Source organism: Centroberyx affinis, unplaced genomic scaffold, assembly GCF_046629955.1.
Source record: "Centroberyx affinis isolate AG114_WGS23_722 - 3 ecotype Tasmania unplaced genomic scaffold, CSIRO-AGI_Caff_v1 ptg001765l_1, whole genome shotgun sequence".
Taxonomy (NCBI): Eukaryota; Metazoa; Chordata; class Actinopteri; order Beryciformes; family Berycidae; genus Centroberyx; species Centroberyx affinis.
The window spans coordinates 152,939-180,498 of NW_027280162.1; the positions used below are offsets into that span (position 1 = coordinate 152,939).

General features: G+C 40.6%; 4 protein-coding genes across 4 annotated transcripts in view; 2 read left to right on the forward strand and 2 right to left on the reverse strand.

Annotated features, from left to right (window-relative positions):
- zfyve26 (zinc finger, FYVE domain containing 26) overlaps window positions 1–2,917 on the forward strand; it is a 34,637-nt gene extending 31,720 nt beyond the window's left edge. The window contains exons 39-43 of the mRNA XM_071529088.1: window positions 103–280; window positions 764–823; window positions 1,081–1,263; window positions 1,413–1,463; window positions 1,962–2,917. Of these exons, the coding sequence (XP_071385189.1) occupies window positions 103–280; window positions 764–823; window positions 1,081–1,263; window positions 1,413–1,463; window positions 1,962–2,174 (685 nt within the window). The 3' untranslated portion in view covers window positions 2,175–2,917. The remainder of the gene's footprint in view (window positions 1–102; window positions 281–763; window positions 824–1,080; window positions 1,264–1,412; window positions 1,464–1,961) is intronic.
- Window positions 2,918–3,055: 138 nt separating this feature from the next.
- rdh12 (retinol dehydrogenase 12) lies at window positions 3,056–12,694 on the reverse strand. Its single transcript, XM_071529091.1, has 7 exons — window positions 12,567–12,694; window positions 11,813–11,931; window positions 10,809–10,964; window positions 10,599–10,703; window positions 9,579–9,788; window positions 8,650–8,839; window positions 3,056–7,057 (listed from the first exon to the last, which is right to left on the reverse strand). The coding sequence occupies exons 1-7, from the start codon at window positions 12,641–12,643 to the stop codon at window positions 6,955–6,957; spliced, it is 960 nt and encodes a 319-aa protein (XP_071385192.1). The 5' UTR covers window positions 12,644–12,694; the 3' UTR covers window positions 3,056–6,954.
- vti1b (vesicle transport through interaction with t-SNAREs 1B) lies at window positions 11,572–18,066 on the forward strand. The gene is made up of 7 exons (XM_071529092.1): window positions 11,572–11,682; window positions 13,389–13,672; window positions 13,806–13,864; window positions 14,221–14,418; window positions 15,411–15,584; window positions 15,918–15,979; window positions 16,454–18,066. Exons 2-7 carry the CDS (start codon window positions 13,576–13,578, stop codon window positions 16,545–16,547), a joined length of 684 nt encoding a protein of 227 aa, XP_071385193.1. The 5' UTR covers window positions 11,572–11,682; window positions 13,389–13,575; the 3' UTR covers window positions 16,548–18,066.
- Window positions 18,067–18,238: 172 nt separating this feature from the next.
- arg2 (arginase 2) lies at window positions 18,239–26,767 on the reverse strand. The gene is made up of 8 exons (XM_071529079.1): window positions 26,554–26,767; window positions 26,280–26,352; window positions 22,210–22,384; window positions 21,234–21,393; window positions 20,525–20,619; window positions 20,299–20,403; window positions 19,955–20,091; window positions 18,239–19,266 (listed from the first exon to the last, which is right to left on the reverse strand). Exons 1-8 carry the CDS (start codon window positions 26,665–26,667, stop codon window positions 19,076–19,078), a joined length of 1,050 nt encoding a protein of 349 aa, XP_071385180.1. The 5' UTR covers window positions 26,668–26,767; the 3' UTR covers window positions 18,239–19,075.
- Between the last annotated feature and the right edge of the window lie 793 nt (window positions 26,768–27,560).

Genomic DNA, 27,560 nt, shown 5'->3' on the forward strand with positions numbered 1-27,560 from the left:
TGCAGTGTGTGAATCAGACATTTTTACTCCCTCTTCCTTGCATTTTCTTTCTACTTTTTAAAAAAAAAATCATATGAGTCTCTCCTGTGTTATTTTCATCAGGCACATGAACACAATTGAGCTTCAGCTGGAGGTGACCCGCTTCCTCCACCGCTGTGAGGCTTCGGCCTCCTCCAAGGCGCCTGCACAGACGGGTACGCCTTCCTCCAAATCCTCCGGCTCCAGCTCTCCGCCTACACTGTTTGGAGGAAGCCCCATGAAGATTGAGGTTGCCTGCAAGGTGAGTTTCTTGGTGGAATTATACCAATACTTTAAAAGTGCTGTAACATTACCTGAAGCCCCAATGTGTAATAAAACATGGTACACCTACCATCCACTACTGGCTTTCTTAATGTGTTAATGCACTTGATTCAAGATATTTTTGAGTCAAAATAGTTTGCCTGAACTATTAATACAAGGGTTATCAAGGGATATGACAGGTTAACATCAGTTTTACACAGATTTTTAGACTGTTAAGTAAAATGTTTGTTTTTGTGTTGGTTATGTTAAGAAATATAGATGTAAAAAAGACTAAGGTTGGGTTATGGAAGTCCAAATAAGCTTTTACATGTTTAAGTCAAACTGCGTGAAAGTATCTAAAATGTATATGACCAAATAAATTACATATTGGGACTGTATTCAGCATTCCATGGTGGGAACAAGGAGCTTCTAAGGAAAGTTTATGACAAAATCAGTAATGAATTCTTATTTTGTATTATTCCAGGTGATGCTTGGAGGAAAGAACATAGAAGAGGGCTTTGGCATTGCATACAGAGTCATACAGGTATGATAGATGGTGTTTGTCTTCTTTTTTGTATTTTGTATACAATATTTCTTCTCAATTCATATTAAATAAACTCTATAACCTTGATTTAGACTCGCTGTGTACAGGGGCAATAAAGGCAATGCAGCAACAACAAAAAGTGGACACAAGGAAAATATAAGAACATATATCTGTTTACGTGGTTAGTGGTTTTCCAACAAATTGTTCAAATTTAGTGAAGTATCTGTCTTCTCTTCCTCTGTCCCTGCCTGCCTCAGGACTTCCAGCTGGAGGCCCAGGCTGTGTACGTACGGGCCGGCCAGAGGCTCGTCCGACAGCGGCAGTATGGAGCCGTGCGGCAGCTGCTGAAGTGTGTGGGTGAATCAGGCACCGCCACCAAGAATGACTGTGATGCCCTTGTCCTCAGCTGCGTCTCCATTGCAGATAAGGGTCCAGCAGATGTGAGTGACTGATTCTTTTTTTTTTCCCAGATAGCCAAATGAAGATACACAAGAACAAGAAAATAAATGAGTATACTGTGACAGCATAGTGCATAGGGCTCCACACTGTCTTTTTTTAAATTATGTTGTTTTCCTTTATCTTGATTTAGGCCAAGGAGTTGGAAAGTCTCATCCTGGAGACCAAGAGCACAGAAAACAAGGTAGTGTAAAGCTGACTGCAGAGCCTCCATCTTATTCTTTTCTTTTTGCCTCCGGCTATCACCATTATCTACTTTCTTGCCTGAGGCTGTCCTTGACAAATAGAGGCTGGAGGTGCTCAATTTGCAAAAAAAAACAACAAAGAAAGACAAAGTGGTGTGATAATATAAGGTTCAAAACTTGTAAAAACAAGAGGAAAAGCCAGCCAGCCCTCAAAAAATTAACTGTCTCTGTATTCTGCAATCACAATGACCGTGTTTCAACTGTACATTATCCATTTTCAGCTAAAATACATTGTACATTGATGCTGGTGAAGGCTGTATAGTATTGAAATCAAAAGGTGATTGCAGTTTTTGCTATTAGGGCACTTAAACTTGGGAATGACCTGCCCACTAGCAAAATCAGTATCTTCTTTTAAATCCCATGCTTATAGACTTTGCTTATGAAAAGTTCTATCAAAGAAAGTTAGTTCTTATCCTCTATTATCCCTCTGTCTGCAGATTAAGGCCTACCTGCTGTGCAGCAAGCTGCGACCGGCGTACCTGCTGGCGGTGAAGCTGGAGCCGAGCCGGGCCGGCCCGCTGGTCCAGGACGTCCTTCAGGCCGCTGAGGGAGCAGAGGACTCAGTGATGCAGAATATCTGTCGCCAGTGGCTGTCTGAACACCACAGCAAGACCTCCCAGCAACCCAAGGCCCGACCAAACGCTAGGTAATGATGTAGTCGGCCCAACAAGGGAATACATAGGCAGCACTTGAACTGAGAAACGGAGCTGCAAATGTCACGATCTGGGGTTCCTACGCAGGTCTGGAGACGTACCGGGGGGAAAACTATTGTTCAGCCCTAACATACATATGACTACACATTATATGTAGTTATAGAGAAACTGACATTTCACATATTGTGATATTTTTTGCTGGGAAGAATCATCTTCAGCTATAGAGTGTAGTGGCCTAGCTGAGAGTCATATTGCCAAGTTGCGATCAGCACACATCACACCAACCAAATTCTCAAAATCTCATCAAGAACTTAAAGAATACACCAGGTTTGTGGGAGATTTGCCTGTTGATCTACCCGTTAAGTGACGAGAACATAGACACCAAAATTATCTTATGTGTCACTGGTAGATCATTTGCCCTGGGGCTCCATGCTAACACTTGAGCATATGGTATGTTGAATGATAGTAGGCAACTGACATTATCTAAAGTTAGACCAGTAATACAACATTTGTTCATGTTTTTATTACATGGCCTGTAGATTCATACATTTTAAGAATGAATAATCTTTTACGCAGTATAGCTGATGTAACCAGGTTTATTTAAGGAACTATTTCTAGTGAGCGACCACGTATTCATCCACTGCGCAGTGATCTTTAGCTGCACACAGTCTCCCACTGCCCACCAACCTCACTTCCTTTGGAAACAGGGAAAATAGTCCCCAGTAGTTTAAAACAGTATTTTTGTATCATATTTGCTGTAGATTTTACCAACCTCCTATTAAAAACAACTTAGTTTTGAGAACTACTTGGCTGCAAATTGTTTAAGATCACTTACCATTTAGCTTTAGAGCTGCTACATATTCTCATTTTCTCACTTTTGCGATAATGCTAACCACCTGCTATCACTCAACATAGTGTATGCTGAAGTGTTAGCATGGAGCACTGGACCCAGAAGTCTACCAGGGACACATAAATGATTTTGGTGTCTATGTTAAAATCCCTTGACGAGTAAGCTGACCAACAGACCAATCTGCCAAAAACTTGGTATATTAGGGTCTTGAAAAAGTGTGGAATTTGAAATGGAAAACGTATTGGAACCCTGATGATCACCTTGACTGCCTTTCGTTTGTGCGGTCCGCCCCTCTCCTTATAGTAAAGGAATCACCGCTGTGCTTTATTTCCATTCGGGAAATATTTTGATGGTAACTCTCATCTTTGTTGATGGAGAGGGAACAATGTTACCGCACCAGAATAGCAGCCACTATATGTAACAGAATTGCTAACTGCGATGTTCACAGACAGGTCTTACACGTATAGGCATATCTATAACTCAGTATTTATCGCAGAATTGTCTCCTACCTCAGCCAAAAGGGAAGATATCTTTCGCTGACTGGAAAGCCTCTAACAATATCTGTGTTGCTTGTATTTGCTTTTTCCATTTTTATGTCCTTCCTATTGTTTCTGGGTGGATAAGGTTTTTATTCAGATGAAAATCTAAAGAGCTGTGAAACTACAAAGCTGTCACCCCGGCAAGAAAGTAATGGTACATGGTCAAACCTTTTATGAAACTGAAAATTTTGAATCCATTTTGTGTTTTTGATGTTGCTGTTTACCTGTCTGTTTAACTGCGCACATAATAGCACATTTCCTGACCATCTTTTCAGCTTATGCTCCCTTTTTAGTAAGGGAAATTAATATCAAACGGTATTTGCAATACTGAAAGGGCATTTAAGATAGTATGAAGAATTTAAAAAATAACTAAGAAGTTGTAATTTGGATGCAGAAAGGGACCCTGGTGTGGAGCCAGGAGCTGGAGTTATTCAAACGTTATTTAAATTGAAATCATGATCAAGAAAATCATCTCTAGTAATTGTTGTTGTCTCTAGTTTTTATGTCTCCTGTTCAGGATGGGTATATCATGCTGTTTCTCACTACATTGATTGAATAGACGCATAATATCCTCACAGATGGATGTTTTGGCGATGTTTAATAATAATTACCCCTGGCTGTCACTGATATGAAATCATACTTTTCACTTTGTTCCCACAGGAGATGTGAACTAAATGTAAACTAAATCAGCTTGTGCATCTGTAATGGTGGACAAACACATATATGATGTCTCAAAAAGGGATTTAACTTTTGTCATATTGTTGTATGTCGATGTGGATTTCTGGTTTTGCCTGTTAATTTCACAAACCTACAACTTGGCCAAAAGAGGATAAAAGCAAAAACGGATCACACTTTAATTCACAATGGCCTTATTCCATTATATTAACCTGTGTACTAACCAATGGACTAACCTACTAACATTTTAGTGGCATTTTAGAGGAAGTGTACTAACTTTTTTCTGTTGGCAAATAATTCAGAATTACGTAATATATCATAACCATTATATTATATCATATTAGTGCTCAATGAGGCACAACATAGCATTAATTCAGTAATGACTATTAATTCAGTACTACTTATGTCAGGTGCTGGAACACTTTTGTAACATTATCTATTAGGGAGATTTTTTTCGATGAATCTTTTTGTCTATAAAAGTGACGTCTTAAACTTGCTTACTTATTCCGACCAGCAGCCAAAAAAACCCCAAAGTATTCATTTTATAATGATATGAAACAGAGAAAAGCGGCAAATCTTAGCATTTGTGAAGCTGTGAATTTTTGGTATTTGGTTTGGTATTTTTATGTGATAAATGACTAAAACGATTAATTGATTATCAAAAGTCTAATCGATTAATTGACTAATCGTTTCAGCACTAGTACCCACACCGTAATATTGTGTACTTACAGTACTTTTCCATAGGTTAATACACAGGTTAATGCACTGGGATAAGGCCGTTGTAAAGTGTTACCCAGAAAGGTGTTGTTGTCACCATCCAACATATTTTCTAGGTTATACTAAGTAGTTTTTGTTTGTTTACATGACAATCACCGTGTTACTGCAGCTGCCTTTTCAAGGACACGAGACATGTGTCATGTTGCAGTTGGAGAGCAGAGTCCTTCAGAGCGTCTGGTCACATGACCAGAGGTGTGTCTGCATTACATAAGCTGTAGGTTAGCTATTGTGTGCATTTCACAACTGTAGAAATGCTCCTTTGGCTCATTCCCTCCGGCTGCAGCAGACAGAGGACACAGAGGTTGAAAATATCTCACAGATTTCTTCCTGTACACACTGAGTGATGATGGGCAAGAGACGAAAAGAAGCCATTTTTGACTATTGAGATACACCCATATGACATTCTTGCACTCTGATCCTCCTTAACATGGACTGTTGTCTCATCACTGCCGCACTTTATACTTAGCGAGTTTAAAATAAAAAATGTCTTTGGGGAAAAAAGTGTAAAATATGGAATAACGTAACTGCTTTGATGTTGCTGAGACTAAGAGTTTTGAATTATAACTGATTTCTCCATCCCTTGTAAAATAAGAAGAAAATGAAATAAAAAAAAAACGTGTAATACTCAAATAATGGAATATTGAGGGTGATGCTTCCCAGTTTATTGAGATGGTGAGAATAAGATTGTGTATGAATGTACATGTTGTGCTGCTGATTCAACTTTGAGTCAACATTTCCATGATTAAGAAGATCCATTTCTGTCTCTTTGTGTATAAATATAGTCAGTGATTTAAGTAACATGGAAGCCAGTAAAGACCAAGAATCAAAAGGTGGCAGCCAGTTCTTTTGCCTCTTACTCATCCGTAAATGTGAAATCCACACTGCACTGTAGGAGAGTTAACAGCAAAGAAAGATCAACTTTAGTCTATAGTGATCCAGTTCTTACACTGTTGACTGTATTTGGATGACCTCTAACTAGTACTTCAAAGGATCATTACAAGCCGACTTGTAGTAATATTTCGATTTATTTACATCAAATGTAAACATTCAACTCTTAACATGAATTAAGTATAGTAAAAGGCATGTTTCACTTTTGTATAAAACACCAATATCTGTAAACTCTTGGCAACCTTGCTTGTGGTGAATGCTGAGAAGGAAACATAAATGAGGGAAACCTTGTAATCGTAAAAGAGTAATTCCTCCAGGAATGTGCAGTTTTTGGGAATGCAAATGTAACATTCCTCTGGAAATATTGCAAAGGCTTGTGATTTTGACTAAGACTTGTTTAAAATTGGCAACTCTCACATTGTTTTTGCAATTTAAGCAATAGACTCTGTAACCATGGCACAAATTGACAGTAACCTTTGATGCTTTGCTAATTTTCATCAAACTAGAAATATTGTAAATACTCAATACAATTTTTCAGAAAAGCTGGCACAAAAATCAAGCAGTTTACTTGCAAATTCTGGAGTAACTGAAGGAGAAATCGAAAAACACAAATTCTATAAAGAGGCTGGTCATTTACCCTGGCTTGACCCTTCACAGTATCCTACAGCATTACAATACATTAAGTTGCTTTTTTGCCTACACTGTATTCACATTGTGCCACAAAAATATATAACAAAGTATTTGTGATACATAATAATACAGTTGAGTGGTTTTGGTTTGAGGAACTGCTGAAAGGTCCAGTTGTGGAATACCAAAATACTCAAGTTATTATAATGTAATTACTGCATTAGTACACAAAAAGAGCAACTTCACATTATGGTTATCTCTTACATTATAACCTGACTGCTGAAATCTCATTAGGTAAGAAACGTTCAAAGTACATGAAAACCATAATGAAACAAATTAAATGGATAATAACCGAAAAGGATAAGGACTCCTCCGAGAACTGAGATAGATCGATGAGATAGATGGCGGTTAAAAAGTTGAATCAGTCCCACTCGATACCAAGCAGCTCACAGCTGGCGTCCCACAGCCTCCTCGCCGTCTCCTCGCTCCTCCCCTGTGGGGCGACGAAGGCGGGGGCACAGTCGCTGAAAAACAGAGGGAGGAAGGCTCTTACATAAAGGCTGATGAAGGTGTGGAAATAACTCGGTGCAGTCATGCAAGTAATTTCTGTTTTGACTTGTGTATGTTAGGTGTGTTGTCATGATTCATTTCTGTCAACACATCGGGATGCGCTGACCTGGGCAAGAACAAAGCACTGGTTTCATTTGAATCCCTGAAGATATGCATGATTTTATAAAACAGGAACCTGGATACGTTTAAGAGCGACTGCTACATCAGTCGCTCTTCTCCATGACATCTTACAATGAGTGCAACAGCTTAAATTCTTAGATAGCCAACATTACAAGCAAGCAGTAGTAAGGAGGGCAAGGGGCAAAGCTACAGCAACCATGACAACAGATAAAACAGATCGAGCTGAATGTACGTTTCCCATTCATTTTTTCCATTTCAGTAAATCCCAATATAAAGAGTTTTAAGCTTTGAGCAGAACCAATCAGCTACCAGTTGAATCATGAGCTCATAACAATAAATTCAGAAAGAAATTGTATATGGAAAAATGAAAAAAGGCAACGGTACAAGACTGTGTATATTATGTTTTTTAAGAGGGAATGAACTCCTCATCCAAAACAGACGTTGATTCCCTTTCCCTCATTTTCAACAGTGATACTAAATTATATAATAATAAAATGGTGATAACTGATTTGTAATGATTTACGCCCCTGTTCACACTCTTCTCCTCATCCTTAAAAACAGACTTCATGTCTGGCAGTAAAACCGTGGAGGATCGGTGCCAACCGTCGATACAGGTCGCTAGCTGACTAACGTTACTTCGCTCTGATCTGGCGACCAACGAGGCGCAACTCTGGAGCGGGTAGCGTTTCCATGGTAACAGCAACATCTCCAGTTGGTGGGAACTTGCTAAAGCTTGTGGGTAGTGTCGTATTTCACAAGGAACTCAGAAACAACACATGATTTCTTAACCAAGTTGAAATCAGATTGACTGGCTGCTACAGGCACATACTGTACACTGCCCAGCAAAAGTTTGGGGACACCTAGCTTTTCAAATATTTAATAAATCAGCATGTTTTCTTTGTCGGTTTGAAATAATTGAATCCCATTTAAAGACTAACTAGGTTTAGAATGACAAAAAAAATCATATATGCAAATATTTGTGACAAACTATACGTTTGTTAAAAAAAAACCTTCGATGACACTTCGATGAACATGAAGCTGATACATACTGTATATCCAAAATATTAGTAAATAGATATTTTATGTTAACATTTAACACAGCATTTTCTTCCTTACTTCTTCATTGAAAATAACAGAGAAAATCAAATAGTACTTTGAAAATTTAGAAAAGGCAAGGTGTGCCCAAACTTTTGATAGCTGTTTGACAATCTCATAGTTCATGATAAGTCTACCTTACACTGTTAAAACATTATAGGTAATAATCAAATCCCCTATGAGAAAAATGACTGGGAAATTTAGAACCTGACCTCAATTCAACACACACACACACACACACACACACACACACACACACACACACACACACACAAATTCTCCCAGGTCTTTGAGGTGAATCTAATGAATCACGTAATCATCTGTCATCTACCTGAAGTGTTTCCCAGAGATGGAGTGCAGCTCCTCGGCCACGGCGCAGTAGATGGTCGTCTGTGCTCCCTCCCGCGGGGTTTTCAGGAACATGGAGAAGACGGTGAAAAATATCGTCATGAGGGTCGAGTGTCTGGTCAGCTCCGAGTTCACCGTCCCCGGGTGGACGGAGTTCACCGTCACACTGCAACCTGCCGAGGCAACAGACAGCGGGGAGGTCAGTCACCTCTGTCTAATCCACAGTGTGAGCCTGGATATTGGGAAAATACCTATGTCGAATAATAGTGGAACACAAAAATCTTCACTTTTTGTAATCACTTAGTGGTATTATATAAGTATGTTACTTCAATTGAGCAAAAGATGTGAGGAAGTCCTTTTTGTGTGTACTCTTTTGCTTCTTCTGGAGAGAATTTGAAGAGTTTCACCCCAAAAATGCCACTATTTTGGAAGAAAGATCAAATAAATGACCCCCTCTTTCGCCAAATGATGGAATGTGGAATGAAAGTAAAACTCACTGTGGAATATTATGTTACCACCTACTTTATGTAAAGACCTTTCCTTACAAAATAGGGACATTTTAGAGCATGTTTCTGTAGTTTTTAAAATATTGAGCAATGAATAATAGATATCACATTAATATGCAATATATTTTGGCATGAAAACCTTGATTTACACAAGTATCTAAAAAGTTCTGTGCACTAAATGGCGTTAAAACACCAAAACTGTTGAAAAATGACCGGATAGGACCAGTTGTTGTTGCACTTTATCTCCTCTCTACTCCTGCACAATGCACTAATCCTCCCTCTGTGTTACTACACTGTTTGCCAGGGCAGAACAGGTCATCTGTACTTCCCCTCGTGCAGTGTGTGTGTGTGTGTGTGTGTGTGTGTGTGTGTGTGTGTGTGTGTGTGTGTGTATATGTGTGTGTACCTTTGAGTCTGCGGGCCAGCTCCCTGGCAAAGAGCACGTTTGCCAGCTTGCTCTGGCAGTATGCTAGTCCGCTGTTGTAGCTGCCCTGGCTCTGCAGGTCGTGGAAACGGATCCAGCCGAAGTTGTGTGCCAGAGACGAGACGACGACGACACGGGCCGGCGCGCTGCGCTTCAGCAGACCAATCAGGAGGGACGTCAGCAGGAAGTGGCCTGCCAGAGGTGAGGAACACACACAGCCGGAGCTTCGGTCATTATCAGTTCATTATTCGGTTGACTATTAATCATGGTCCAAATCTTGACTTCAATTACAAAATAATCTCAGTAATTTCACATTTATTTTACCACTTTTTGCCTTCAGTACCTTCTGTGTGAACAGTGGAGCCGCTATCAGCAGGGATTCAGTGGAGTTTAAACCACCTCAGCTCAGTTTACCTAGCTTTTTATTTGTGAAATAGAGAGTTTCTGCACCTTTTGAAGCTGATATAAATCTTCATTATAGAAATGTATAGTATATGTTAAGAGTAAGTAGCATCAGACTGATGTGAGTGAAAATAAAGATTAAAACTATTCCACAAATCTTAGGTTTTATATTGATTGTTTTTCAGTCATTGCATCTCATGTAATGGTGAATAAAATGTGGGTAAACCGTAACTGTAAAGCAGCCTTTTTCAAACAGTGGATCAGGACCCAAAGGTGGATTGAGGGAAAATTAAAATTATGGTTAAGAAATGTGGTTCTAAAGCTACTGGCAAAATTACTATATGTTGGCAAAGCCTTCTTTAGTCCCTTACATTGTTGAATGGTTAAAACACCACAAGTCGTTAGGTTTAGTAGCCTTAAAAAGGCTACTAAATACTAACTACTTGATTAGGCTGATCAATTCTAGTTTGCATGAAACAATATTTTGAAAATGTCAGTTAGTCCGTCAGTCGCTGTTCTACAGTCAGTTCTACAGGTTCCAGTCCTGTTTAATGTTCAGTGTTGCTCCATTGCTCCCAGTAGATTTCAGTAAAGTCTTACCCAAGTGATTGACCCCAATCTGTATCTCAAAGCCATCGATGGTTTTCATGTAGGGACACATCATCACCCCGGCGTTGTTGATAAGAATATGAAGATGGTTGACCTCTGAGGAAGGGAACAGAACAAAAAAACAAACACGGCAACTATGACACCTGTTACAGAAGAACAAAGCCGGGCTCGGGGGGCGATGTGAGGTTTCTGCCTGCTCACCTCTTAGAAACTTCTGTGCGAAGGCTCGTATGGAGCAGGTGTCTGCCAGGTCCAGCTCTCGAACCTCCACTTGTGCTTTGGGGTAGACGGCACGGATACTGGCTGCTGCCTCCTCGCCCTTGTCCACGTCTCGGCACGCCATGATCACCCGCGCACCTGTCATGGAAAAAAAATCATCAGCAACACTGTCATTCTTCGAATAGAAATAGTAATTACAGTAATTCAAAGAAGAGAGGATAGAGAGAGCTTCTACTGGGTTTTGGTGAGATGAACGTACTCTCTGATTTGCAGTCGTTGCTTAATGACAAAGGAAAGCGTTCCAAGGCAATCTTCAAGCAAAACATTGTTAAAGCCTTTAAAGAAAATATTAAAAACAACTCCAAAGGGGCATCCTGGTGGCTCAGTGGTCTAAGGTGTGTACCACGTAAACGCAACTTCCTGGGTTCAAATCCGGCCCAGGCCCTTTGTCACATCACATGCCATCCCCCCCTCTCTCTCTCTCCCAATCCTTCCTGTCTCTCTCTATCTTGAACTATCTAATAAAGGCAAAAAAAAAAAGATCTTTGAAAAACGACTCCAAAGTGTTTGGGCACAACAAAACTGCATGAAAAACCGTCTTTCATGCTCTTTTGTTCTTCATGCAGGTTGGTGCGCTGCTCCCTGTTGAATGCCACAGAAACGTGTTTGAGTTGTTTTTTCATATTGTCTTTTTTAACTAGCTTTTTAACTGTAAAGTGACACTTTACATTTCATTTTACATTTTAGGCATGTAGCGGACACTCTTATCCAGAGTCACTTCTCCTGAGGGCAACAATATTGATTCACCTCCAGGTCATCAACATCACAAGCAGCCACCAGCACAGAGAGTTCAAAGGTCAGCGCCACAGCACTCAGGCAACAGATTTATCAAATGTTCCTGTGTCTTCATGTAGGATATGACACATGATTTAATGACCAAGATCACTGTTTTCTATGAGGTTGTGTGAGTGAAGAGGTATGGTCACCTCTTATCGCCAGATCCAACGCCGTTTCCTTCCCGATCCCTGTGTTGGCCCCAGTGATGAGGACTGTCTTCCCATCCAGCCGAGCCACAGACTTACACACTGCTCCGGCTGCATACTTTCTGTTAGAGAAATCAATGAGCGTTGGTTAATAACAGAGGAACTGTCTCATGAATTGACGCAGACACAGCTTCATCTGAATGACTAACAGCCTACTTCTGCAGTCAGTGTAAGTGATGTGCTCATCAAGCCGCACATATGAACACCCAGGGTCCATTATTCACAACTTGGATAATGATTAGGCCCTGGACGTCAAGTCGTACGACCCACGCCACGGAGCGGGGTCGCCTCATAACCAATCGCTCAGCGGAATAATGCATACAGATATAACTCCGCCCACGCTCAGCCTCCTGATAGGCCTGCGCCTCTCAGCTGGGGAGGACAGCCGGTTCATCTCTGTGCAAAACTCAAGCCTCGCAATTTTCTTTAATTGGTTTTTATCTTGAGAGAATCAATCAGCGTTGTGTTGACGAATTGATTTTAAGAACACCTTCCACGTGACGGTCAGTGAAGTGAAAGGGAAACAGAGGGTTTTTTTTATAATGCAAATTGACCTCATTATAATAATTGCATCCTCCCAATGTCCTGCCAAGCAAGTACATCTCAAACTGTCTTTCATCCGCGATGCATTGTAATCATTCTGGATTCACACATGAATGAATAGAGTGTAGCCTATCGATTAGATGCCGCCGCTTACCTTATATGGGGTGCAAATAAAATCACCAATAATGACACTACTCCGAGGCCTGCGACAATTAATAAAAGCACCATCATGACACGGATTTGCGCCTCTCTCTCTCGCTCTCTTCCAGTAGGCTGCCACTGTTCTGTAGGCAGAACAGCTGATGTCAAAGCAGAAAGGAGTGGAGCTCGTAGCGGGTGTCACTGATACGCGCGCGGCATCATGGGATTGTAGTTTTTGCAGACTGGCTAGTGAAGTACTGAGGGTCACTGCTTTATTTTATCTTTATGTGCTTTATTATTTTTACATTAGCATTACGCCCATTTACGCTGACATTGCCTCTTTTTATTTATTCATCAATTTATATGTCGTTCAAATGTTTTACAAATAGTAGACCATCATTGAATAATTAAAATGAATTCATTATAGTATGGAAAAGCATATTATCCCAGGAAAACGAATTAAATCCGTTTTTAAGGGCTCGAATTGACGTACATTCTTGATACGTTTATGGATTTGAGGTATGAATAACATCAGTTTTATTATAAAAACGTTTGATTGTGTCCAGAAACACTAGAGAAAGCATTATTTTTGTTCAGATGTTGGAAAACCTACATTTACCAGAAGGCGCCAGTGAAAGCTGTCTACGTAGTGCCTGTTTAAAATGGTCACTACAGAGGTCCTTAAATTATTTTAAACAATATTTATCTTTATTTTGATGGTTATATTCAGAAGAGGAATTTTAAATATGTCATAATTAATTTTAATGTTTGATATAACAAAATATGGGTGCATTTGATTTAAAAACGCTTTGATTTTTTTGATCCCGTGCTCCAGGCATCAACAGCAGCTAACTTGATCACGAGGACCCGGCATGCGGAAGAGTCCCGAGGATCTGATTATCAACACAACGAATAAATATTATACTTCCGTGAAAAACTACAAGGTTAACATACAGGAGCGGTTGTGTCAGAAAGCAACCTGATTTCTCAAGAATCACCGGCTGAGCTGCAGTCAATTCAAAATGTCATCGGAAGAATTTGAGAAGTTGCACGAAATCTACAAGTCACTGTATGACGAGATCAGGCTAATGCCAGAACGGGCTCTGAAATGCAACGGAGGTAAACACTTGATCTTACCTAGTAATAGTAGTAGTAACAGATTACACATTAGCTAGCTAAACAACGTTAACAGGCATTTCAGCAGATGTTTTGTGTGTAGCGTGACTAACACTTTGTGCTCTCACATCTGCAGAGGAGAAGAAGAGGCTGATCAGAGTCTTCGATGAGAGGCAGGGGGAGGCTGAGGAAGTGGTGAGCTGCTGTCTCTGTTGTGTTTGTTTTGGGGGATGAGAGGACGTCCGTTATAATGTATAACTTAAACGACGAGCTATGACGTCATCTGCTTTTTTATTGCCTCTTGTTTCTCCGGGCGGGACCCACACTCTGCTCTTGGACAATGCAGGGAACTTGTTTTGACCCAGTTACTCATGCAGGGCTTATCAGTTATAGATATCACTATGTATCAGTCACTTCCTCTGCTGGTTATTGTGTCACTTCTCCCTGAATGGGAAAGCCTGCAGTAACATGTCTCCTATTACATAAACACTTCCCTCAAGTGACATGGCATCATTACATAATTCAAGTCTTTCTCGTTGTCTCCTCTGCAGCTACAAGGAATGGATCAGGAGTTGCGCACCGCTCCCTCCGCCTTCCGAGGTGCCATGGCCACCAAGCTGCGCCTGTACCGCCGGGACCTGGGCAAGCTGCAGAGGGACATGAAAACCTCCGACCCGGGCTTCGGCTCCTCTCCCCGGCCGGTGGAAGGAGGCCATCATGGTGTCTACTCATCACAGAATCAACACAGTGTGAGTGTGGGGCAAGGGAAGTGCCGTTGCAAGGCCTTATTTACCAATATATTTGTTGTCAGCTGACCCAGGACATGGAGATATTTGTTACATCTATTGTCTGGGTACACTGACCCTTGTAATCCTTACTTTGGTTGTTATTAATCACTGTAAACCACTCTGGATAAGACTTGAAGGTAAATTCCTGTTAAAAAAAAGCAGCTATTGTTGATGTCCCTTGCATTTCTGGGCCCATTTTGTTGTTTGGTGGAGTATTTTTCCTATTCATGTGGATAATTGTCCAAACATAGATGGCATGACAGTACACCGTGATATTTCCAGCGCAGCTACAATGGAGTTTAAAAGCCGATTTCTTTTTCAGCGATCTAAAACATCAACAGTAAACATCAGGTTTTAGTGTCAGTCAGTCAGAATAAGAGTGTGAGCTTCTTTCTACAGCCGCCATTCTGCACCGATGTTCAACAATCATACATGGAGAAATCCATCGTAGAAGAGGCAGAGAGACCAATTTCTCCACTGACAGTAGCCGCAATAGACCAGAATGCAATGCAGCATCAAGACATGTTGCATTTTTAAGTAAGACCGAAATCATAGACACACCCCAACGTTCACAAACTAGTTATTATCTGGCTAGATATTTATGTGCCCATACACCTGCCTTTGATCGAAAGCAACAAGATCGCAACCGTTCCCTGTGGTTGTCAAAAGGCATTCTGGGAAATCTAGGAAATCACTAACTGAAGTAGAAGTACACGAGGGAGGTTGAGGGAAAGTGGGTTCACCAAAAAAAGTAAATTACAACACTTCACATCACAGAATAACTCCTGGAATGTATGGGACGTTAAAAACACATTGATCATATCTAACAGTGAAGAGTATCCAGCGGCCGATTTTTTGTTTTAAATGTAAATGCACAAAAAGAATAACAGCCGCTGTCTTCCAAGTGTTATTTACCTTTTGTATTGATTCGTCCTTTTCACCCACCTATGCAGACACACTTGCAGTCCCAGAGGGCCTTGCTGCTGCAGGGCACCGAGTCTCTGAACAACGCCACGCAGAGCATCGATCGAAGCCAACGCATCGCCGCCGAGACGGACCAGATCGGCACGGACATCATCGAGGAGCTGGGAGAGCAGCGGGAGCAGCTGGACCGCACCAGAAACAGAGTGAGCTGGGAACCATGGTTACTCTATGGGAGGAGACTGGTGACGCTTGAGCAACCTGAATGGAATTCTGGGAACATTTTTATTTAGATATTTAGGTCACTTGAGTTGAGAGCGGGTTTTTTTTCCGAAAATAGTCGAGCAGTTATACCTAGTGTGGGGGAAAAACACTTTGGTACAGGTCAGGTTTGGGTCAATATGAAGAGGATTGGTTGGGTTTGTGTTAGGTCAATTTCACTGCTTTTTCAGATCATAAATAATTAAAATGACTACATGGTTTGGTATTGTAAGACCACAGTTTTGTCATATCTCTCTCTGTGTTTTGTTATTCTGCAGTTGGTCAATACTGGAGAGAACCTCAGTCGAAGTCGTAAAATCCTCCGGGCCATGTCACGCCGGTAAGTGCTACTCATGATTAGGTTTATACTTTTTCATTCAATTATTTTTTGCAAGTTCAATGTACTCCTGTGTAACTTGTTGATATCCGTCTCCAGCAACGTCAACAAGACACATTCCTGTACTTTAATTACACTAACACATGGCTTTGTTGAATAACCAACTCTGATTGGCCAATGAATGCATTCTGAAGTTTTGTCCGCTGTTTCAAATCTAATCGTATCACTCTTCACTCAAGAAGTCCGGTGGATTTTGCTGATTTCTAATCAAATTAACTGGTGACACCTTATGCGAAAAAGACGTTACTCCTTGGTTTCTGGAGACGGCTCGTAAAATAATTACAAGCTAAAAGAAATCACATTACAAATCAATATTTCATACCAAATGATTAATGTCCAGAGAATACAGTGATTCTGATTGTGACGAGTGAATTCAGCCTGTTCTTACTGTTAACTTTTGTCTCTTCTGTCCTGCAGGCTGATGACGAACAAGTTGCTGCTGGCTGTCATCATCTTAATGGAGTTGGCCATACTGGGTGCTGTGATCTACCTGAAGTTCTTCCGAAAATGAGCAGCCTGTTACCGTCTGAAAACGACGCAGGCCACGCAAATCAGGCAAAGCCCCACTTCTCTTCTCTCCACGGCTCTTTTCACTGACTATCCAGCTGCAGTAATGCTGTCCTGCTGTGTTGAACCAACTGTCTTTGTTCAGACTGAGAGAACAAATGAGACGTGGCAGTGTGATGGTTCAGACTTAAAGTGGATCTTACCTGAGAGGAGATTCTGCTTCATGGGCAAAAGAAGTTCCTTTGATATGAATTGCTGAGCCTGTTTGTGGACCAAACACACAGAAACACTATAAAGAACTTGTACATTGATATACATTGAGAATTGCACTGTAATATCAGACTTTTATTGCCGTCCCGCTGCATCTGAGCCGATGCCCTGCAGGACGACGGAGGTTTCTGGACTTGTGCACTGGCTGCTACAGACTCCAGGGCAAATTCCCTTGTAAGATACGGAGATATTATCCAGATCGGAGTGTAGTAGACGATCCCACAGCACACTCCCACACACATCGATGCTTCGGGGGTGGAACTGCTGAAATGTTCGTGAAATACTTTGACTCAGCAGTTTTGGGAGGTTTATGAAATTCTCAGATTGGGATCGTGATTGTAATGCATACTCTGTATTATTAGCATTCAACACAATTATGTTATGCTGTTATGTTTATAATACTAAAGTACGATGAAATGGCATCAGTTGAATCTGTTTTTGTAGTTTCTTCATGCCTAGTAGTGTCGCATGCCAAATGGTCACATTGAGCACATTTTGCATCTTTTGTGATCTGTATCTGCCAATTCTGAGCGCTGAGACCTGAATCCCAAATCTGCCAGTCAAAGACAGGTATGAATGTGTGGAAACTCGTAACACAGAAGCAATATTTTTCACAGTTAATATGATATTGCCTAATCACTGTACAATACAAAACTGACTGTTAGAAGTAGACTTGACTTTTTCTTATTTTATAGTCTGTATAGTTTTAAAGCTAATCCTTAACCTGAATTTGCATTGTATTGCTATCTGTTTTCAAAAACATTTACTCTGATATCTCCAAATGTTGGTACAGGCTGAAGCCCAGACAAGGCCATGTTAGTGCTGCGTAAACAGCATCTGTTACACTGGAATTAATTCTCAAATAATAGCTGATAAGGTTGTTTTTAGTGCAGCATTCCTGATACTGTGGCACACTGGCCGCTTGCCTTTGTTTTTCTCTGACGTGGAAGTCACACCTCCCTGTTGTCGGGTACAAAATCATCACTGGCTTATCTGGATCAGGTGGGGCGGGTTATTAGTCTTTAAAGGTATGTTATTGAGTCATACTTAGCAAAAGAATTACGTAATTTACCTAAAGTGTTGCATTCCGGGATGCAACAGTGATTTCTTTTCCTTTTTTTTGTTTCCACTTTGGAAAAAATGTTACCTGATGTAAGTTATGCAATATTTCATAAATACAACTGGTTATATTGTATCATCTAAAATGTAACTATTTTGTTAGCAAAAGACTGGCTAGCAATTTAAATAAAAATCCAAACAGCAGCCATCGTTTTGTCCAAGTAGCTGCCACATATTTCAGAATGGTGGCTTTCTCATTATGAAAAGAAACTCTTCACTTATATCTTTACTATAAAATAGAACAAATTGAGGAGGAAACATAGAACTGTTTTACACACAAAAACAAAACGTGATCACATTTGTGGAAGACCAAAATATCAACTCTTTATTTCAAAGACATTCGTCATTCAGTGGTCACACCAAAAGCAAATCAGATCGATTCAAACTTAACTAGGCAAGAGTTGCTTTTTTTATGCCAGCATTTCAATCAGAGCCATTGCACAATAGGCCAACCTATTGAAATAAGCTCTATAAACAGTTGTCAAGCCAATTAATACTGATGTAATCAGTAAATAATCATATATAGTTAGTAAATACATACACATAGGTTCAGTGTCGAAATACAAAAGAAAACTCTAGAGAAAATACAATAACCACAGCTGGTCCAAAAGTGCAAACACATCATACTATAGATTAACTGGCACAGTCACATATAATTCTGACAGATTTTTGTCCAAGCAAGACTGGACACATTTTATCGAACTGGAGTCATCATACCGCTGAGGCAGGTTCATTTTCTTGTAAACTAAACACATGCGCAGTTAATGTGTTGCAACTATGCCTCTGTAATATTGAATTTATAATATACAGCACTGATGACAACTTAAAATAACTTAGTATTGCTTTTAAAAATGAATAGTATCCCCATCAATAATTATATTGACACGCTTCTAAATTATGTCGAAGGCTTTTGTCTCAGTTGTAGCAAAGATCATTTTTACCGCATATCTGTAAAGCCCTTTAGCAGGTTTTATAAATCCAGACATAATTGAGTTTTTCACAGTTAAACATAACACTTTACAGCACAGAGAGATTAGAACAAACTCCAGCTACTGTTAGATTCAGTCTTTGCAGTCTTGTGTTCAAAACTGCGGAATGCTTAGGGATGCTGTTGATAAAGTCCGTAGTGTCTGCTTGCTGTTCTTAGAGGCGGAGCTGCTCTGTGTCCTCCTTCGCAGAGGGAATCTCGTGGACGGGGACGTGCGCTCCTTCTCTCGTCTGTCCCAGAGACGATGCGATGACGTCGACCGCTACAGCGGCGGTGGCCTCCACGGCCTCTCTGCTGGCCCCCAGGACCGGGTTCACCTCCACCAGGTCCATAGCTGACAGGAGGCCTGCACATCAACACAGTCACATGTTAGACACAGGAGCCTGACAGTAAGAGGTGAAAGCACTAGGTCCAGGTACGCCTCTTGAACCTCTTAAAAGGAAAAATCCACCCTGACTCTCGCTTTTACTTGACTGGAAAAACTCTTGCTCTGCTATCACTATTGCTCTCTCCACCTACACATATAACCAAGTTCACGCCTGTTCTTTGGGGGTTGTTGAAAGGCATTCTGGGAAAAGGGGGGAATCACTAACTGAAGTAGACTGATGTAGACGGGGCAGGTTGAGGAAAAGTGGGTACACTTCATTTCAAAATAACTTTAAAATGTATTGAACATCACAGTTTGATGATATATAACAGTGTAACAGTATTTAAGGGTGGAATTTTCCTTATGAAAGCAGTAATCTCAGCCCTCAAACCTCAAAAAAGATCAACAAAATATAGTTACATGATCATTCAAGGGAGATCAGAATACCTGTTCCATCTATTGTCACGACCTTTGCAGTCCTTACTAATGGCTGCTTTTAATGTCAATAAAATTAAACATTGTCTTCTGTTACATTGTAAGTCACTCTGGAAAAGAGTGTCAGCTCAATCCCAAAAAAATTTAATAGTATGCAAATTTGGGGCATGTTACAGTGTGTTTTTTTGGGTTTTTTTTGAGAAACAAAACAACACACTCCTGTCATCCCTACCTGTGTTATGGATTTCCTCTGTGATGTAGATTCCCTCCCTGTAGGTCAAACCTCCGTTCACCGGTGTTCCTGTGGCGGGAGCCAGAGACGGGTCAAACGCGTCGATGTCAAAGCTCAAGTGGATTGGTCGCTGTTTTCTGTTCAAGCGGGTGAGACAGTGAACATGGACCTTTAATTCACACGTGGGCCAACATTTGGTTACATCTACAACTGCAAATGTGGTGAAAAGATACTAAGGACTAGATTTATATAGCTTTTCAGCAACAAAACAAACAGGGCTAGTCTGTCTAGTAACACTTTAAGATGTTAAATAGGATGTGAATAGCTTAATAAATTAAACATACCTTGCCAGAAGATGGTCAAGAGTAACTTCCATGACCCTTTGGATGCCAAGTCTGTCAATGTCCCTCATGGTGAAGTACTGGATTCCCAGGTTCTTCAGGATGTAGCTGGAACAGACAAAATATATAAATATCAAGAACTATTTTCATGGTGCTTCCATGTTGGGAATGGGGGAAGTTTAAATCAACCATGTGAGGTAAAAGATGTCAAATAATGGTGTTCACTCACTGCTCGCCAGGGTCGACGTCCCGCAGGCCGATGTACACCAGATCCCTGGAGGCGAGGAATGGCTTCATCCAGGAGAATCCTGGGATATCTGGCATCTGTAGAGGACGGTTTTGAATAGAGAATGTAAGTATTTTTACAGAGGGAAAGGAACTGAACTGCACCTTTGGGTGATATCTGGACTTCGCTATCCAGACTGCTATTCTCTTCTTATTCTCTCTCACATTTTTACACATTATGTTATGTCTAAAAAAATTTGTAACTCAACTCAAGACAAATAAAGAGTATTATCATTATTCCAAAGGCACAAAGCAAACCAAGGTTATAAAAAATGTGTTTCAACAGAAATACTATACGGCCCATTGTAGCTACCTTTATGTTTAAAGAGGCAATAGGTAAAACTTTTACTGCCCTATAGCACAAAAGGACCATAATATATCAGTGGGGGGTTGATAGGGTTGTTGATCAATACCAATGACTCAACAATTACTTGGCTGCGATTCCTGACTTTCAAAATTTGCTTTCCGGTCCGTACTTTGTTTTGGCAATTACAGCCAGAGACGATATAGTATGTATAGGAGGAGATAAGTTCTATCAATGTTGTTGCAATTCCTACTGGTCACCAATAGAGACCGATAGGGGTCATCAATTACTTCATACACCTTTGAGTTGGGTTTAGTTAGGATTAGTGGAGTCTTAACTGTGTTCTCACCTTGTCTTGCAGCTCTTTGAGCAGGAACGCCACGGACTGACCGTGCAGGTTCCCAGAGGGCGAAGTCATGGGCGTATTCACATCTGCATGAGCATCCACCCAGATGAGACACAGGTCAGGACACTGCTGGGCGTGGCCTGCCACTGAGCCAATCGCCAGGCTGTGAAGGAAGTAGATCAGTCCCATAAATATATGGTATTCATTTCAGTTAAAGTCAATTACAGTGTTTATCCCTGCAGGGTAATTTTCACAGCAGCCATAAAACATGTTAACCCCTCGCACCCTGAGTTTCCCCTTACATTTCCTCTGAAGTAGCTTCAAAGTTAATTTTTTTTTTCATACTGTACAACAATGTCACATCCATATTCTGTATATGCTCATTCCAACGCTTCATTGATTATATTATATATATACGGTATATTATATTGAGACATGTTCAAACCCAAGGCATTTTTTATGGCTGCACCATTACATCAAACGGAAAAAATCTAGATGGTTGTGCACCATTTCATACACATTTCCCTGTAATTCAGCCTGACATATTTGGTGTCTTTGGAAACCTTGGGATGTTGACTAGAATTTAAAATAAAGTTATGTGGGTTTGAACAAAGCTTGGCTGCGAAACATGTGTTTGTAATGCAGGGTAGTAAAACAAAAACAAAAAAATAAAAAAATAAACAGAAAGCCTAGGAATTTCCTTGAATGCAAAAATTAAGTTCATTAATGCTCCATATAAGAAATGAACAAAAGTGGATCAGTGAGCAAGGGATGAACACAAAAAAGGCTTATATACATGCAGCTATGGCGTAAAGAGAGTAACCTTGACAGAATCTGTAATCTCATCCACTCTTGGACATGTGAACACATGCACAGGAACAGTGTCGGCTGCATTGCATGACTTCAGGACATGCGATAGAGCGGATTGCTTTCCTACTAGTACATTCTGTACTCTCCAAGAACCTTATGCAAAAACTACCTGTGGTCGCCTCCCAGCGTGACGAGGGTGTGTCCAGCGCCAACAGCGCGGCTCACAGCGCCTGCCAGCATCTTATTGGCTGAGCCGACGGTGCGAGGGAAGCGCACTTGCATGAAGGGTTCGTCCTGCTCAAAGTGGCGGAAGCTGAGGTCGCCGAAGTCGTGGACGGGGTAGTCTGGGAAACACAACAGAAAACTGACATGAGATCAGGCACTTCACCTTGCTTTTACGCTCTTTAGGCATATAGCTGAGACTCTTGTTAGGTGCGGATTGCAGTAAGTAGGGGTTCAGTGTTTTGCTCAAGGGCACTTCGGCAAGACGCATGTCTGTTGATGGACACACACTGGCTGCTGCAGGGAGGGAACCTGTGATCTGTTGGTTACGGGACAGTCTCTCTACTTTGTTTTTGTACTTAAAGAGTAACTAAACCCCAAACCCAAATCTGTGTAAAGCCTGACATCTAATGGTAAAAAGCAGGGTACTGAAATGGCCATCTGCTATTGGCTGACCTGTTGTACTCTGTAGAAGGTGACATCATCTGCCACCAAATATCGGCCAATAGCAGGTGGCCATTTCATTACCCTGCTTAAATGTCAGGCTTTACACAGATTTTGGATTGGGGTTGAGTTCCTCTTTGAAAACTGTAGGTGCAATTTTAGCTTAACGTAGCTTCTCTGGCCTGATTTAACCTGGATCTCTCCACCTTGCTGACTGATGAGTCATTAAAGGCCAGTGGAACATTGGTGACGGTGCACTTTCCATTCGCCCCATTTCCCACTACTGCTCAGGTTTCAGTCTGTGCAGATGGATGGACGGGTAAAGACCGAAAAATTTCCACTTAGTTTAGGACACGGACCACGAAGTAAACAAGTGATGCGATCCGCCGTATTGGGGGCTCGTCCGGCAATGTGAGCCTCGATGGCGGTGTAGCGTTACTCTGCTGACCTAAGGGGAACCAATGTGGCATCTCTTTACCATTCGGAGACAGGACAGGAATAGCCAATGTCTTGATGCAATCATGAGCATCTATTGCAGGACAATTCAAAAAGCTCATGTTATAGCAGAGTTGAGGCTCAGTTCTGCTATACAGCAAGATTACAGCTGATGAAAGTAGTGTTTTAGTGGTCAAAACACAAATTGATCACAAAACTGGATTGATATGTATGGATTTTTTCAGTTAAAATGTTAACCATAACATTATCCATAACGTGGATATGATGAAAAACAAAATGCTTTCTATGGTGAACTGACCCCAAGCCCTGGGAAGCGTACAGTTTGCGATGTGTTAAGAGGGCATAGTATAGTTCAGTCAGGGGTTTGGTTTCATTCGTTGGCCTCAGCTGGTGACATGGCAGCTATGAGTCCTGATATTTAATATCTTATTTCACTGGTGCCAAATTGACATCAGGCCATCAGGAAGATGACTTGTAGCCAACACATTACTTCCAACTGCAGCAGAGTAAAGGACACTTCCTTAAACCTTTTTAAACTTTAAAGTTTCCAAAAGTCATTAGATTTTTCTAATACAAATGTGACATTCAAAATTAAGAGGTATCAACATCAGATATCTAACATTTGCAAATTGTGGCACCTACCTCTACAAAATTATTGTTGATGTGAAAGCAAAACATGGATTATTATTTAAGTCATTAGTTATTGTAAGACCTTAAATCTGCCTAGGAAAAAGTAAAACTTTAGTAAGAAACTTTTTTTAAATTTACACTAAATGGATAGAGAGCATTTTGGAATGAAACCCCTTAGTTGCAGGTTACATGGGTGCAATTCTTCTACATAACTTAGTATTTTCTGTATTTTAGCTCCACTTGCAGCCTGGCCACATTAATAGAATTCATAAATTTTGTATGAGGGACTGTGAGCCAAGCTAAAATATCCCCTAATTTATAATTAATTTGAAACATTTAAAGTTCAGAAGAAGCAAATGGTCAGTTAGGAGTCTATACCTGTCTATGCACATGACATTCATTCAAAATAGATGCATAATCTTCCTATGTGCATCTACACATATATCAAAAAAATATACTTTAGACATTCAAACTCTGTAAATAGGTTCAGTTTGGGTTCAGTTTTTAGATTTTGAAACATATCTCCAAACATATTCTTAAGTATCAAAGTATGTCAGTTGCAGAAAACAATGGGCAGTAGGTGGGTTGTGGGGTTGTGTTGCATAACCCGCTACAGCTAGTGACTCTGACCAGACACGCTAGGATTACCTTGTAAAAATGACTTGCATACTCTGTGAGCTGAGGTCTGTTTTATGGGCAACATACAGGAAGCAGGGCTGATTTCCTGCACTCTCCCCCGCCTAGATTATTCATTGTAAGAAAATGAGCACAATGCTGTAGCATCAGAGACATGACTGTTAACCTATGATATTCCTGTTGATATGATATTCCTGACTCATAGTGTGTCTGCCTGTGCTGACAAGAAGTGAGTTTACAGCAACCTTATCTCCTATGGTGTCACTGTAACATTCCTATAATATTCCTATGAGGACGTATACTGTTGTTCTCATAGTGAGTTTTTTGAAGCGTTTTGGTATTTTTTAATCTCCTATGGTATCACTATTATCACTAACATTCCTATAATATTCCTATAGGGACTTACTTATTTTTGGTATTCCTATAGTATTTCGGACGTAGGCTATAGTGTGTCCATGGTAATTAAAAGTAAGTTTGTAGTGATCTTATAATATTTTATGGTATTTTTTTTTATTTCCTATGGTATAATTATATTATTCCTATGATATTCCTATGGTGTGCCCAATGCCCACTATAGTCAATAGTGAGTTTATAGTGACCTTATCTGTATTTTTCTCTCCTATAGTATCGCTATAATATTCCTATAGTGTCTTAGTGACTTATGGTGTGTCTCTAGTGCTCAATGCTGAGTTTATAGCGACTTTATCGTATTTTATAGTATTTTTTTGATCTACTTTGGTATCACTACAACTATATTCCTATAGTTTTGCCGTGATTGCTGTATTGTAAAATCAAAATATATTATAGAATCACTATGGGTCTTTTCTCAGTGGTCTCTATTGTAAAATCCCTTTGTTACTTTAGGTGTGGAATTGCTCGCACAATGCCACTTCTATTGTAAAATGTATTATAGAATCACTATGGGTCTTTTCTCATTGGTCTCTATTGTAAAGCCCCTTTGTTACTTTAGGTGTTGAATTTCTCGCACAATGCCACTTCGGTGAGTAACTAAATAAAGACGGGATTCTTTCCGCGTGCGGTGTCATCTTTCACATTCAAAGCAGCGACGCGGCTCCATTCAGCGGCGCGAGCCTTCCCCCTTCCTCAGACACAGAGGTTCTGTACTGTAATGACGACAGAGGGTGGAAATAATCAGCCATCCTGTTCCTGCGCGCTTCCGAGCATGTGCTTAAGAAGAGAAGTTCCCACCAGACATGTGGTTCCCCAAACGAAAAAAAATCACTTTAATATTCATATAGGGACTTAAAGTGTGTCTGCGGTGCTGAATAGTGAGTTTATAGCCTAGTAACCCTATGGTACTTTGTAGTGTTCTTTCCTTCTATGGTATCACTGTAATTCCTATAGGGGCTTACAGTGTGTCTGGTGCACAATAGTGAGTTTATTGTTACTTTATCGTAGTTAAAGATATGTTTTTATTTCCTATGGTATCACTATAACGTTCCAATAGCGACGTAAGTCAATGTCATACGGAATCACTATAATAGGCTATTGGGAAATCAAATTTTGCTGCGATAGATGTTTAGTATCCTGCTAATTATGCATTATAGCCTAGGATTTCCGTAAGAGTCGGAAAGGATCTTGACGAGACATACATCATTTTTATAATCCGGATGAATAGCAGTGGTCACTTTGTCACGTAAAGCCGTGCTACAGTATAAAAGCTACACACAGGCTCTATATCTTTACTTTCTCCTCATACAAATGGCTGGGTATCAAGAGGAGGGATCAGCCTGTCTTGTGCTACCCGGGCGAAGCTGTAAGTTATAGGCTGCTTCCATCCATCGTTACATAACCCAATGTCCCGGGCTGCTCCATTATCCCTTCACCTACCTAAATTTGAAAGCCGCTCGATCAGCCCCGCATCTCTGATGACTTTGGGACCGTGCTCCACGCCTCTCCTTTTCTGTTAGAAATCAATACAAACGAGTTAATATCGTTATTATCTTGGGGTTATAACCTATTAGAATATTTACGATCGCAGCGGAGAAATAAAAGATTGCACCGCTGCCTACTGAAATTAGTAGTCAGGTTCATAAAATAATGTGTTATTATATTATACTATTATTATAGCCTACTATTATTAGGCTATTATTATTTGTCTTACCTGTCCTTTGGAAAACGGGGCGCCCAGAACAGCCACGGATTGAGCTCTGCTTTGCTGACAAGTGTGGTTGAGTTGAGTCCTGAGAAGACGGAATAGCGGTCCTCTCAAAGCCATTTTTGTTTTTTTTAACAAATTAGAGTCAGTGTCTCCCAAAACAAACCGATCCCACACGCCGAGCGAGCAGAAAGTCTGATGAAAGCTCTGTTGGATGTTGCACTGGATGCTGAATGTGGCTGGGCTAGTGCCGGGGGGCCGGTCTTATCGTCCCCAAAGCTACTTAATATTCATGAGCTGGCTGGTGAATGGGAGGATTAGGGTGAATAGCAGAGTTGTAGCCTATCACTCCCATACAAACACCCAAACTGTAGCAATCATGTTTAGACATTTGTGTTATAAACATATTATTACAGGCTGCACCTTCCGCTCCATATGCTTGTATTTTTAGGGAGGGACAGGGAGATCATAGGCAATATACAGAATATAGAAAAGCTAAAAAATATAAAATATATGTAAGGGCTTAAAAATAACTTACGACACAATTAATTTATCAATGATATTTGCAGATATGACGTCTCTCTTGTAGCCTTTTTATCTTCCGTTCCATATTTAGTGTCTTGCGTCAAGCTGAATGACACACCTTCGGGTTAGCCAATGGGAAATGTCGAAATAAGTGGGTTTGTTCTGAGGGGGCGTGGCTTGTGAACCGGTGTGGGGTCAGCTGCATCCATGGTCAGCTACTTTATCGAAATGTTTGTTATGAGGCGCTGGGGGATTGACTTGGGGATTGATAGGCATGTTTACATTTGCCGCTGGCCTGGTTTTCGGTGCCAGAGCCTCTCGTCAAAACATATCTAATTGCACGACAAGCACGAAAACATGTTTAGTCTATGGATGAACTGGAGGTGTCTCATCCCCGGTCCAGCTTCACACAAGCGTGCTGTAAACTGATACAGCGGAGGTTTTACTTTACAAGAATTTAGAGCAAACATTTAGAGTATTTGGACTAA

Excerpts from the sequence above, each read along its gene's own strand:
- rdh12 (XM_071529091.1), bottom strand. The coding sequence starts at position 12,643 with ATGATGGTGCTTTTATTAATTGTCGCAGGCCTCGGAGTAGTGTCATTA. Across the intron at positions 11,932-12,566 it reads TTATTTGCACCCCATATAAG|AAAGTATGCAGCCGGAGCAG; the intron begins GTAAGCGGCGGC and ends TTTCTCTAACAG. Across the intron at positions 8,840-9,578 it reads GCTGGCCCGCAGACTCAAAG|GTTGCAGTGTGACGGTGAAC; the intron begins GTACACACACAT and ends TTGCCTCGGCAG.
- vti1b (XM_071529092.1), top strand. The coding sequence starts at position 13,576 with ATGTCATCGGAAGAATTTGAGAAGTTGCACGAAATCTACAAGTCACTG. Across the intron at positions 13,865-14,220 it reads AGGGGGAGGCTGAGGAAGTG|CTACAAGGAATGGATCAGGA; the intron begins GTGAGCTGCTGT and ends TCTCCTCTGCAG. Across the intron at positions 15,980-16,453 it reads CTCCGGGCCATGTCACGCCG|GCTGATGACGAACAAGTTGC; the intron begins GTAAGTGCTACT and ends TCTGTCCTGCAG.
- arg2 (XM_071529079.1), bottom strand. The coding sequence starts at position 26,667 with ATGGCTTTGAGAGGACCGCTATTCCGTCTTCTCAGGACTCAACTCAAC. Across the intron at positions 26,353-26,553 it reads CCCCGTTTTCCAAAGGACAG|AAAAGGAGAGGCGTGGAGCA; the intron begins GTAAGACAAATA and ends GATTTCTAACAG. Across the intron at positions 20,404-20,524 it reads GACGTCGACCCTGGCGAGCA|CTACATCCTGAAGAACCTGG; the intron begins GTGAGTGAACAC and ends TGTCTGTTCCAG.